We start from the raw sequence: 13,726 nt of genomic DNA, 5'->3' as shown, positions 1-13,726 counted from the left end.
TTTTATGTATGGCTCTTTTTATTTAAAACACTTACCAACATACAACCAATTTTATTATATAAAAGTTAAAGCTTTAAAAACATAGAAATAACATATGGTGAGGCATAGAAACCTGGGGTGAACTTTTAACAGGTCATTTGCAGTTCAAGAGGATTTCCTCCTTTCATTCACAGAACCACAGGCAGGAAGCCCTGACAGAAACTGCAAACATTTAGCTGTGTAGCTATTTTGAGCTAAAAAAAAAAATCTCTCTTTAAAATATCAACAGTATTTACAAATATGGTAAATAATACATTTTAGCATCTCTGTAATTACATAGCAAATGGTACGTCATGTCATTTTGAGAGAGTGAAAGAGATGTGAAACTAGACTGAAGAGAAACGAGGCAGCTTCAAAAGGTCACATACTTGAATAGGGAAACCCCATATTATCTGTACGAAACAGCATAAGACACAAAGAGAAGCAGTGCTGACTCTATAAACTATTGTGTTTCTGGTTTTATATTAGATTTTAAAAAGTAACTGAAGTACACAGAGTGAAACATGTCTTAATTTGTAAATTCAAACAAGCTAGTAAATTTTGGTTTATCATAATGGTCACAAGTGAACTTGAACCTTGTGTGATTTAGTGTACATAAAAATAGCATCAGTAAAAATATATATAAAAACTGAATATTTGGAGGGGAAAAAATATTTGTGTTCTTGGATTTACCATCACCACACCAACAATTAATACGAACTTAATAATGGCCAGTTTTACCCATTATTGTGTGTAATAATTATATAATAACATGTCATCATTGAAACATTTCCCTCTGTGCAAAAACTACAATAGTACTATTTATTGTGTTTTAAAGACCTAAACCGTGACGTTTTTTTTCATTGTGTTTCAACGTCAATTGGTCTATATTTATACAGTTGCCTATTACTCCAGAGAGTTCTCTCCTACTCAGCCTTCTTTGCTGTCTCTTCTTTCGCAGAAGAGAGCTGCAGTGGTGACGTGATGCAGGCTCGATCTCATTATACAATATCATAAAAAGCCCTGTTTCCAAGGGCAACCAGCGGCCATGTTGTGGAGGTGGTGCATATCTACCTCCACAAAGAAGGAGGAGGAGGAGACTCACAGCAGCACTCAGTCCAATGGTGAATAAAAATGTCTATTCACTAAGGAAGAGTCTGCCTCCTGCTGGTTACATTTGAGTGATGCAGGCGATTTCCTAAAACAAGAATACATGTAAATTCAAAGTATTCATTATTTTGAAACAGATTTTAATATGAAATAGTAAATGAATTATATTAATATAACAGATGTATTACAGATAAAGTATATTAAAGGTGTCCTATGTAACATTTTGGTTGGGTGTCCATCATCTTTCTATAGACATGCCATTGCTCTGCTTCAGATGTTCCACAATATGACATTAAACAGATGTACCTTACATTTATGAAATTACAGATGGTTTTATAGCTCATAAATACCTAGAAAAACAGACATTCTGAATGTGAGGGGGGCTGTCTCTCCAGAGATTTGACCTGCAACTTGGCCTGGTTTAGAAAGGTTTTAATGCTATACTGTGAAACATTTTTGACAAAACAACAACATCTCCATGGAACAAAACAGGTTTTGGACTCTTGCACCTTTAAAGCAAATTTATACCTGCATATTGTCATTGTGGAGTGGGGAAAGAAGAACACCCAAAATAAGAGAGGCATCTTGAAGCCATGATATTTATACCATAATAACAGCATTGTCAGTACAGACTCACCTTTTCCAGCAGGTTCCTGGTCCTCTGAATATGAAGCACAGCATCATGGACCGTTACAAACACTTGGCTTTTGGGGATGGAGTTTGAGAAGAAATTTGCTTTTTCAAACTCTTCAATAACACAAGCTAAAAATACACACATATATTACAGTATATCAGATGCTGAAAACGTTTTATATAGATATTTATAATTTTTTTGTCCCCCAATAACAAATCCTTAACTGAATGTTTTGTCTGGTGTACTACTCACCTTGACAGCCTGTGAGATAGATGGCCATATCAATCTCCCCAAAGTCTCTGAAAATCTAAAAGAAAAAGCAGCATTACAATCATTGTACAAGATAAGCTTTTGACACATACAATGTACAGACTTAAATATCATATAAAATTATTGCCAAAAGGTGGTGGTGAGGACACAGAGTGATTGAGCATAGTTAGGTCTTTGTTAATCTTATTTTATTGTATTAATCTGGCTTTTCTGTACTAGAGCCTCCACCATATGGTGATTTAACTAAATATTGCTTAAACATGCAACAGTTTAATTTACCCAAATTTGTAGCTGCTGAACATGTGCTGATTTAGTAAAAATGTTACATTTTAAAAAAAAACTTCAACTGAATAAAAAAAAATTAGTTTCTCTGTTTTATCTTCCACAATTATTCTTGTAACATTTCACTAACACTCACATTTTTCAGGGTTTTGATGGTCACTGTGTCCACAAAGCTGGTAGTGGATAGATCCAGGATTATGCTGTGAGTTTTCTGCTTTTTATTGCCCTTTACTTCATCTTCAATTTGACAATAAGTGTCTGACTCAGAGTCTGTTTCTAATGTGGCCGCATCGTGTTGATAGGCCCAGTTTACTTGGCCATTTGTTTCCGTCATATGTGACGGAGCCCCATTTCCATGTCTGTGTCCATTCAGGCCTGTGGGCTCCTTCCTCTGGGACTCTGTCAAAGTGAAGCTACCAGTCGACTGGTAGTTTGTTCTTTTCTAAAAATACATATGAAATATATACGGTTAAAAAATATGTTAAAATATATATGTTAAAGTATAACAGCACACTTATTTATTTTATTGAAATTTTAGAACCAAATATATTATTTACTGTGTCAGAGGCGAGTTTAGGAGGCAAACTATATTTTATAAACTGCATAGTAAATGCAAATTTACTCTGGTAGCTTGTTTAAATATTTAAATAAATGGTAAAGGGTATTAATTGACACTAATGATGGATGCAGAAGTAGCTGCTCAAGATGAACTTCAAAACTAACTTGAATTGGCCAAAATGTTTAGTTCTTTTCTCACATCAGTGCTCTACACATTACACATATTGACATTTTAAGCAACATAAAGGTTTCATACTTGTTTCTTTGCAAGTTTTTTTGCTTTCCTTTTCTCTTTTTCTTGTTGACGCTTCATGCTGGCTTCTTCTTTCTTTTTTGCTGTGAGCAGTTTTCCGATTTCAATTCCACTCTACACACACAGCAGCACAAAGCACCAGGGAAAACAAAGAGATAATGAGAGCTATTAGCAGAGCTGAAGAAAGCACAACAGGGATTTGAAGTTTATGAACACACCTTCTCCTGGAGAGCATCCAAATACATCTCAGCATTCGTGTAGTAGATGGTGGTGGACGAGCGGAAGATTTTGATTCCGGGGATTTCCTTGGCCTGAAGAGACACATATAATAAAGACATTGAACTTTTTAGATCAAGACCTAGTTGACTGTGCACATGTGTATTTGCAAAAGTTTTAAATCACTTTTTTAGGAGTTTAAAGGGCCCATATTACACTATTTTCTGATCTATGTTATAATATTGTTTCCTTATCACAAACATACCTGGAGTTTTATTTCATTTGCACGTTTAACACACAAACCCTGCATATTTAGGCTGCGTTCTTCTCTCAAACAAAACACTCTGTTCCACCTAGTGATGTCATGTGGTAACACAGTGTGTTTTTAACCACTGTCTACTAAATCTTTAATAAATGCCTGTTAGAAGTTATTACTTTAGAAGTAATAACATTTCTTAATAATTGTATTTTTTGATTGTGTGCACTTGTATATTGTACTGAAATTTACTAGACAAAATACCTGTTTGTAGGTCTCTGTTTCCAGATACAAGTCGGTTCCTGGCACTTGACCCAAAATGGAATAGCGAGGCCTGGACATTAAAAACACATTTAAGAAAAATCACAGACTGAAATGTTTTGATTGAATTTCAATTGACAGAACACAGCATTGTCTTTTTGTTTGCTTTTTAGGAAGATGCAAACAAATTACATACAAAATTCTTATAATTAAGACCGTTATAAATAAAACATAAGAAATTTGAGTTACACTATGTAATATACAGTATCTTAAACAAGATGAGATTGAGGTCTGCAGTCATTAGTATTCATGTTCTGTCTTTTTAGTTTTTGTGTGTGTGTGAAATGGAACACTACAGGCTTTCTTTGTGGCTTTTCTTAAAATTATATCCAGAATTTTTCTTTCGCAGATTGATGCTTTGTATAAAAACCCTAACCATAAAAAAGTTACACAAAGTAGTTTCTTACTTACAGTTGTGTCCTGAAGATCACAGTAAGAATGGAAAACCCAATGGACACAGCAAGGCCCATGTCCAAGTTCAGCAGGATGGTGCTCACAAATGTAATCACCCATACAAGCTAAAAAGCAAGTTAAGTTAAATTTGTATAGTTGCCCTTTTCAAATATACAAGTGAACAAATAGCTTACCAGATCCACTCGGTTGGTTCTCCAAAGTTGAGGTACATCAGTGAACTGCTTAAACATGCCTTTGAGGTTCACAAATACTATTGTTGATAAGACAGCCTATAAAACAAATAAAGTGTGGCCAGACCACATTTTTAAAATGTTGTTTTTTAAGTAGCATTGGCACACTGAAAGCTTTAGTTAATAGTTAAACATTTTCATTGATGAACAGGCACAGTGCTTGGCATTACCTTTGGGAGATCTTCAAAGAGTGCTCCTATTTTCAGAACAATTATTAGAACAAAAATGGAAGAAATAAGTCCAGCTACCTAGAAGCACGCAAAAAAGTATTATTATTATTATATATATTTTTTTTTTTTCTTTAAATATTTCCTGAACACAGATTCCCCTTTTATTAATAACTGTATTTTACTTGTGTCTTTCCCCCAGTGCTCTCCTGAACCAGACTGCGACTTAAAGACGATGTGACGCTGTAACACTGAAAACAGGCCCCGATGGAGTTACATAGACCAAGGGCCACCAACTCCTGAAAAAGACAAGTCAGAACATATCATTTATGTTGCACATTTTAGTATTGCATTTTCATGTCACAACAATTTTACTGATAGCCCATGCATCAATTCAATCATCAATAAAAAAGACTGCTTATCTGAATAGTAATCAAATACCTGTAGTAGTACTGATTGGAGTACAGACCTGATATGCATTGCCTATCTATTCATTTATCACCTTAATGGCTATAGAAGAACCCAGACAGAACAGAACTCACTCTCATGTGAGCTCATTTGGGGTCACTAATTCTACATGTACACTGGGGACTGAAGACAATGATACAGTTTGTGAATTTCATACAGATATTCTTCTCATTGTTTTAGTTATACATTTACACTGACGATGATGTTATATATAGTGCATACAATGTGGTAATACAATTATTAACATTAGAGTATTTATTAAACTGACTAGCACCCACAGGACCACAGGCATGTCTGAGCGGTAGGCTGCGTTGGGCATGTTGGTCGTTAATGATTTTGCAGATCAGCACTTAAAGCTTGAGTGCTCTCAGCCCAATGATCCCAGTCACATGCCTCTGCAAGTGGTGTGTGCTTGTGGGACAATACCGAGATGAGTGCTTACCACTGTGAACAGTAACTCACTGTTCACCCAAATACATCGACATTATCTGCCCTGAATAAAAACATGAAAGGAAGCACTGGTGGTTTATGAGCCATTTTCAGACTGAACTATATTTGACCTTGATAAACTTAGTCGAGGTCTATAAATTTGACCATCTGAACTAGGTTACGATTTGAAAACAGTACCTCTGCATTGAGGGTAGATGTTTATTTGTTAGTTGTTGTGGGGTTTTTTTTTTTTTTTTTTTGCAACAGGGATAATGTACATTCATAAATATTTCTGGATATGTACCAGAAAAGTGACTGTTTTTCATCATTTTATGCTGATGATACAATTAGACAGGCTTTTACACATGTCTACAGAAAAGACTAAATTTAAGAAGGTATTTGGCCATCTGATGGTGATATATACATGAGTTTATACATGTGTTTATAGATATACTAGTATGTGAGATATATTTCCCATCAGGTTTCTAAAAATATACAGAGATACAGTTTTTACCAGAGTCAAAGTTTTCTAGTTGCATTTCTGATAGTGTAATTATAGGGGCCTTTTAATGTTTACATTTTTAAAAGCATTTAGTAAGGCAATTGTTCCTTGACTTTAAGAAGCAAACGTATTTTAAGTTAATTATTCAGTGCACTTTGTATTGCAGTTGTAAACTCTGTTTCTTGCAGCTGTAGATGAATTAACCTCTTAGCCAGGTCAAAAGGTGTCCTGAGCTCAAAGGGCTAACACAACTGAAAAAGTAAAGAAATTATTAAATAGTAATAATATCAGAGTATCAATCAAGAGTATCAAGAGTAAAAATATCAGAGAAAAAAAAAATCAAAAATTTAGTTTGTATTATTATTTTCTACACCACTATTTTTCTAATCTATATGTTTCCTTTGTATAGAAGTGCCTTGAGAGTGCTGTTGTTCAGTATGTATGAAACAGGAGCCATAACAGCAGGATTCGAGTAATGCGTTTGGCCATCTGCTTACAGTAAGAGGCAGTCTAATTCAATTGTCATAAAACCAGCTGCACATCACAAATCACAAGACTTTTATAGGACACAGTGTGCTCTACATGACCCTTGTCAATTATATTGTATGTTAAAACTATTTTATGTAATATATACAATATACAATAATACAATAATGCTACAAGTAAGTAAGCGTTTCTCATTATTTAGTACCAGCATCGCCATAATAAATCTTGCCATATCATCTATTGTCAAGCATCTAGTGATTACCAAGTGAGAATAGACACACACAAGTTGGATTTGCAAGCCTTTTTGCAACATTACACACTTAATTTCCAGAAGACTGATTCTAATGCTTAACCAAAACAAAAGTAATTTAAGGATTTAAAGGTTGAATAATTACCTTTGAAGATGAAATGTCTAAAATTAAAAATGATCAAAGCAACTGAGGATTTTTTGCCAGCTAAGATATTTTTTTAAATAACTTTATGTACCTCCCTCTCTTGAGTAGAACCTGCACATTAACACAAATGCGACCTCTTGTGGCAGAACTAGGAATTGTTTGTCTTTTGTTGATTCTTTCCAGTCCCTATATTAAATTAGTACAGTTTGCATAATATGTTTATGTATTTGTAACAAAATTCATTCTAACAATAATTTCCTAATGTGTGAATTTGAATGTTATTCTCACCTGATTGCTGTCCACCTTGTATCCATGTTTTAGAGCAAATGTCTTGCTCAGGGAAATGTTTATGGCATAGCCCACAATAGCCACAGCAAAAGCATCACCAATCACTTGTGAGAACAAACTGATATCTGGGGCTTGAGGGGCCTTGAGTCTGTAGCAACAGAGAGAAAGGAAGAAAAAATATTTGGTCTGAAATACAAAAAAGAGTGGCTCATGTAACTGATATTATGTACCGGTAGTAAGGAAGATTAGATAAGAATTATAATGAACTATAGATAACAGACCACTACTACTATTACAATTTACTACTACTGCCTACTACCTTAATCCAGTGCTGCTACTATCATCTAATTAATCTACTGTTTTATAGCCTACACTTCATTATTTGAGCAGGTATCCAAAGTAAACTTAAGTAATAATGAGTACTTTCAGTGCAGAAGCCCTTTAAGGCCTTCCAAGATTCTCATTCATTGCCGTTTTGCAGGAAACTTTTTAAGAAATACTACAGCATACAGTTAGTGTGACAAAGCTGAGTGTTAAGGTTGTTTATCAGCTGTAAAGATGTATGTTTATTCTTACAGCTCTCCCTCTCAACCACAGTAAATAATATAACTTTTAATGTGAAAATAAAAACTCACCCACTGGGAATCTCCCCAACCACATCGATGTAATACAACGTGGTCAGTCCACAGAAATGAGTAATGATTGTTGCTACTATGACCTGTTGATGCAAAACAAAACAAGACTTTATCTACAAACGTGGTTCTCAAAAGTATGGTACTGGTACTCTTAATAAGACCTGGGCTGCATCTCATTCCTCTTTCATTGTTTCCTTCTCCTTGATTCATCTTTTTGATTATGCAGGAAATGGGTAAGCAAGCTCCAACCACAGAGGAGACACAGAGAGGGGAGAGGAGCAAAGAAGAGAGGAGCAGAGAAGGGAGACCAAAATTATCCTGTAATGAGGCCTATTACTAAGGATTATTTTATAACATTGCTATTTCAGAGAGATCCAGAATCTTTGGTTTCAGATAAATGTGTTTGAACATATTTTATTAGTTTTATTCTCAAATTCAGAATTATATAACATGTCAAACATCCTTTGCAGCTGTCCCTGTACTCGTGTAGTTGTAACAATACAAATTTCTCACTGTGAAACAAATACAGTTTTATTATTTTATCTGTTGTCTGTCTCTTGAATATTCGCTCATATTTCTCTGTGGTTTCCTTGCCTCCTGTGAGCTTTGGAACACCACGTAATATGCCACATTTGTTTGACAGCTGAAAAATGGTGGGTCGAGGAGAGGAATTAAGGAAAAGGAGGCAAGGAAAGAGAATTGAGACATGGCCATGGTATTGTGTTTTTAGAAGACTTGGGTGTCACGTGTCCAAAGATCAGGCAGTCGAGGCCCCTGCCTTCGACTGCCGCTCAGATCTCTTCCCACCGGCCCCTACAGATCCTCCTATGGGTGGTGGGTCTATAGGAGGACAGTCACTTGTTCGGCCTGTGCCTGGCCTGTGCCTGGCCTGTGGGGGGACATCTGACCACCAGACGCTCGCCGGCAAGAAGCCACGCCAGTTCTGGCTCCTGGGTGGGGCCCTGGTGACGCCTGTCCGAGCGACGTAACTAGCCTCGTTGATGTGCTGATCATAAAGGACATTTCTCACCTCTGCTGTTTGTAGATGATGTTGACCTGATGGCTCTATCAAACCAGGACCTGCAGCATGCACTGGGGCGGTTTGCAGCTGAGTGTGAAGCAGCTAGGATGAAAATCAGCTCCTCTAAATACGAGGCCATGGTTCTCAACCGGGAAAAGGTGGCTTGCCCTCTATGGGTGGGTGGAGGAGTTTGAGTATCTCAGGGTCTTGTTCACGGGTGAGAGGAAGATGGAGCGTGAGATTGACATGCAGATGTGTGCAGCATTGGCAGTGATGCGGTTGCTGTATCAGGCTGTTGTGGTGAAGAAGGAGCTGAGCCGAAAGGCAAAGCTCTTGATTTACCACTCAATCTACATTCCTACCTTCACCTATGGTCAAGAGCTCTGGGTAATGACCAAAAGAACAAGATTGTGGATACAAGAGGCTGAAATGAGTTTCCTCCACAGAGTGGCTGGGCGCTCCTGTAGAGATAGGGTGAGGAGCTCAGTCACACAGGAGGAGCTCGGAGTACAGCTGCTGCTCCTCCACATCAAGAGGAGCCAGCTAAGGGGAGGGCATCTATTCCAGATGTCTCTTGGACGCCTCCCTGAGGAGGTGTTCCAGGCATGTCCCACCGGAAGGCGGCCCCGGGAAAGACCCAGAACATACTGAAGGGACTATCTCTGGGCTGGCCTGGGAACGCCTTGAGGTTTCCCCAGAGGACCTCGAGGAAGTAACTAGGGTCAAGGAAGTCTGGGAGTCCCTGCTTAGACTGCTGCCCCCGCTCCCGGGTCCGGATAAGCGGAAATAAATTTATGGGATTCACTATTCTACACTAAAGAATAAAGCTGCCCCCTGCTGGACACCAAAAGACTTACCACTATGAGTTCAATCGGGATGGGAAAAGGTAGCTTCTTTGAGTAACAACCATTGACTTCTTTGACCACAATGAGAACCGCAAGAGCCACAAGACTGACCACTAGCTCAGGAATCTTTGTTTGAGGCAGGCGGCTGCAGATGTCCACAACAGTCTGTGAAGTAAATATAAACTGTTATATTATAAAAATGTTAACAAAAATAAGCATTTTAATGGCATTTTTAAACAGGATTGAGGAAAATATTGCAAAGGAAAATACTGGGAATAATGGCAAGAGGCTTAATTTTATATCCCTGGACAAAGTAGTTTAACTCACATAAATAAGAGAAAGTGGTCCATTGTAACGAGATGGTTTGACTCCAAAAATGTATTTAAGTTGGGACACAAAGACATGACATGCAGACGCTGTAGTGTAGCCCCGGACCAGTGGCTCTGACAGATAATTGACCACGAAGCCAAATTTGACCACACCCAGCAGAATCTGAAGACAAGAAAAATATGTTAGAAAATATGATGACAAACTTGAAGAAAAAGCTTTTTAAGCTTATGAATAAAAAGAAGAGAGCTGGGATTTAGGTGGGTCTGAAATGTGAGAAGAAAGTTTTGTTGTTGCTGCTGTTTAATTTGGTCAAATGTCCAAATTATTCAACTGGTATGTGTAGACTGTGGATAACTTTTGATGCCCTACTGTTTTGGATGGCATATGTAAGTTTGTGCTTTCAAATCAACAAAATTGTTGAGTCAGCAGATGAAGGACTCCCACTTCACATTTTGAGTGTTGCCATAGAAAAACTTGTTGTTCTTGTCTTGTCTGGCAATATTATTGGTTTGTGTTTTGAGGAATGTGAGTACCAAACTTTGTGAAACTAATGCACACAAAATCACATACATATACACTTCACATCTGTCCACCCAGCACATTTCAGCAATAACCAAACAGAACAAAGCATACCTGGAAAATCCCAACCAAAAGTGTGAGTGAGCACGCTATCTTCACCCTGTATGCATCTCTGGCATCTATGTCCACATCTCCTGTAGCGTTGGTGCCATTGTTTACATGGAAGTTTGAGTCTGGGCCTAGTCTCTCTGTCACACTTCCAATCATGATACTGATCACAGCAAATGTACCTAGACATACAATACATTAGTTATGCGTTTAATTAATTAGAAAGTGAAAGTGAAATAAATTTTAATTAAATAATCACCAACTGATATATGTCTAGAAGTTCCAAAAATGAAGTAAACCAGTACCGGGTATAAGGAGGTATACAGACCAAACACAGGGCGTAAGGAGGCCAAAAGCGCATATGCCATACCTAGGAAAAAGGTAAAATTACTCTCAACAATCTTAACATTTACTGGTGGAGGCTCTGCCCCTGCCTCTCTCTATGGGGATGGTGTTACCTAGATTGTTTCACTGTATGGCATGAAAGCTATCTTTCTCCAAGGAGACAAGCAGATGGCACCACTATGCCGATTCCATTAAGATCACTATTTAAAAGACATAACAGAATTCATACTTCATAAACAGAAGGACACTTGTATCTCTTAAAATAACTATTAGCAAAGGGAAGTTTAATTTATTGCATAGTATTTATTACCTGTATATATTTTAGAATATCTACCCAAGTGTACATTAATCCCCTCCTTGAACCGTCACCTTATCGTGGTGGAGGGGTTTGAGTGCCCGAATGATCCCGGGAGCTATGTTGTCGGGGGCTTCATGCCCCTGGTAGGGTCACCCAAGGCAAACAGGTCCGGGGGGACGGGTCAGACGAAGAACGGTTCAGAAGCCCCACATGATGAGTTACACACAGAGGCCAGTTACGTCGCCCGGATTGGCGTCAGCGGGGCCTCACCCTGGAGCCAGGCCTGGGGTGGGTGCTCGTCAGCGGGCGCCTGGTGGCCGGGCCTTCCCCCACGGGGCCCGGCCGGGCTTAGCCCGAAGGAGCGACGTGCTGCCGTCCTCACGTGGGCCCACCACCCGCGGGAGGAGCCATATGGGGCCGGTGCAGAGAGATCTGGGCGGCAGTTGACGGCGGGGGCCTCGACGACCGGATCTCCGGACATGGAGACTAGCTCTGGGGACATGGAATGTCACCTCGCTGGGGGGGGAAGGAGCCTGAGCTTGTGCTGGAGGTTGAGCGTTACCGACTAGATATAGTCGGCCTCACCTCCACGCACAGTTTGGGCTCTGGAACCCAACTCCTTGAGAGGGGCTGGACTCTCCATGTCTCTGGCGTTGGCCGTGGGTAGCGGCGGTGGGCTGGTGTGGGCCTGCTCATTGTCCCACAGCTCAGCCACTGTGTGTTGGAGTTCACCCCGGTGAACGAGAGGGTCGCGTCCCTGCGCCTTCGGGTCGGGGACAGGTCTCTCACTGTGGTGTCGGCCTATGGGCTGAACAGCAGTGCTGAGTACCCGGCCTTCTTGGAGTCCTTGGGAGGGGTACTAGACAGTGCCGGGGACTCCGTTGTTCTCCTGGGAGACTTCAACGCCCACGTGGGCAATGACAGTGACACTTGGAGAGGGGTGATTGGGAGGAACGGCCTCCCTGATCTGAACCTGAGCGGTGTTTTGTTATTGGACTTCTGTGCTAGTCACGGTTTGTCCATAACGAACACTATGTTCGAGCACAAGGGTGTCCATAAGTGCACGTGGCACCAGAACACCCTAGGCCGGAGGTCGATGATCGACTTTGTAGTCGTGTCATCTGATGGTGTCAACTGATCACCACCTGGTTGTGAGTTGGGTTCGCTGGCGGAGGAGGAAGCCGGAAAGACCTGGCAGGCCCAAGCGTGTAGTGAGGGTCTGTTGGGAACGTCTGGCGGAGCCCTCTGTCAGAGGGACTTTCAACTCACACCTCCGGGAGGACTTCTCCCGGATTCCGGGGGAGGCTGGAGATATGGAGTCCAAGTGGGCTTCATTCTCGGCCTCTATTGTCGATGCGGCTGCTCGGAGCTCTGGGCGTAAGGTCTGTGGTGCCTGTCGCGGCGGCAATCCCCGAACCCGGTGGTGGACACCGGAAGTAAGGGATGCTGTCAAGCTGAAGAAGGAGTCCTATCGGGCCTTGCTGGCTCGGGGGACTCCTGAAGCAGCTGGCCAAGCGTGCTGCAGCCCGTGCGGTTGCGGAGGCAAAAACTCTGAGCTGGGAGGAGTTCGGGGAGGCCATGGAGAAGGACTATCGGACAGCCTCAAAGAGATTCTGGCAAACCGTCCGGCGCCTCAGAAGGGGGAAGCAGTTCTTCGCCAACACTGTTTACAGTGCGGGGGGGAGAGCTGCTGACCTCGACTGGGGACGTTGTCTGGCGGTGGAAGGAATACTTTGAGGATCTCCTCAATTCCACCATCACGTCTTCCGAGGAGGAGGCCGAGGCTGGGGACTCGGAGGCGGACTCATCCATCAACCTGGCTGAAGTCACTGAGGTGGTTGGAAAGCTCCTTGGTGGCAAGGCTCCGGGGTTGGATGAGATCCGTCCTGAGTACCTTAAGTCTCTGGATGTTGTGGGGCTGTCTTGGCTGACACGCCTCTTCAACATCGCGTGGCGGTCGGGGACAGTACCTCTGGACTGGCAAACCGGGGTGGTGGTCCCTCTGTATAAGAAGGGGGACCGGAGGGTGTGCTCCAACTACAGGGGGATCACACTCCTCAGCCTTCCCGGTAAGGTCTATGCCAGGGTACTGGAGAGGAGAATCCGGCTGATAGTCGAACCTCAGATCCAGGAAGAGCAGTGTGGTTTTCGTCCTGGCCGTGGAACACTGGACCAGCTCTACACTCTCCATAGGGTGCTCGAGGGTTCATGGAAGTTTGCCCAACCAGTCCACATGTGCTTTGTGGACTTGGAGAAGGCATTCGACCGTGTCCCTTGTGGTGTCCTGTGGGGGGTGCTGTGGGAATATGGGGTCCAGGGCCCTTTGCT

At 41.1% G+C, this 13,726-nt stretch overlaps 1 protein-coding gene across 2 annotated transcripts in view; it reads right to left on the bottom strand.

Annotated features, from left to right (window-relative positions):
* Nucleotides 1–16: 16 nt before the first annotated feature.
* LOC110164927 (solute carrier family 26 member 6-like) overlaps nucleotides 17–13,726 on the bottom strand; it is a 24,939-nt gene continuing 11,229 nt past the window's right edge. For both annotated transcript variants that reach the window (XM_055166182.1, XM_055166181.1), the window contains exons 5-21: nucleotides 11,015–11,125; nucleotides 10,762–10,937; nucleotides 10,126–10,290; nucleotides 9,811–9,963; nucleotides 7,933–8,015; nucleotides 7,298–7,445; nucleotides 4,915–5,028; nucleotides 4,733–4,810; nucleotides 4,506–4,601; nucleotides 4,330–4,436; nucleotides 3,862–3,931; nucleotides 3,344–3,436; nucleotides 3,129–3,239; nucleotides 2,451–2,756; nucleotides 2,015–2,069; nucleotides 1,766–1,890; nucleotides 17–1,216 (exon numbers count right to left, since the gene is read on the bottom strand). In XM_055166182.1, coding sequence (XP_055022157.1) covers nucleotides 1,190–1,216; nucleotides 1,766–1,890; nucleotides 2,015–2,069; nucleotides 2,451–2,756; nucleotides 3,129–3,239; nucleotides 3,344–3,436; nucleotides 3,862–3,931; nucleotides 4,330–4,436; nucleotides 4,506–4,601; nucleotides 4,733–4,810; nucleotides 4,915–5,028; nucleotides 7,298–7,445; nucleotides 7,933–8,015; nucleotides 9,811–9,963; nucleotides 10,126–10,290; nucleotides 10,762–10,937; nucleotides 11,015–11,125 — 2,018 coding nt within the window. In that variant the 3' untranslated portion in view covers nucleotides 17–1,189. The remainder of the gene's footprint in view (nucleotides 1,217–1,765; nucleotides 1,891–2,014; nucleotides 2,070–2,450; nucleotides 2,757–3,128; nucleotides 3,240–3,343; nucleotides 3,437–3,861; nucleotides 3,932–4,329; nucleotides 4,437–4,505; nucleotides 4,602–4,732; nucleotides 4,811–4,914; nucleotides 5,029–7,297; nucleotides 7,446–7,932; nucleotides 8,016–9,810; nucleotides 9,964–10,125; nucleotides 10,291–10,761; nucleotides 10,938–11,014; nucleotides 11,126–13,726) is intronic.

This window comes from Boleophthalmus pectinirostris, unplaced genomic scaffold (genome assembly GCF_026225935.1).
Source record: "Boleophthalmus pectinirostris isolate CB_2022bp ecotype Guang Dong unplaced genomic scaffold, ASM2622593v1 HiC_scaffold_8, whole genome shotgun sequence".
Lineage (NCBI taxonomy): Eukaryota > Metazoa > Chordata > Actinopteri > Gobiiformes > Gobiidae > Boleophthalmus > Boleophthalmus pectinirostris.
This window is presented reverse-complemented; position numbering and strand designations above follow the sequence as displayed.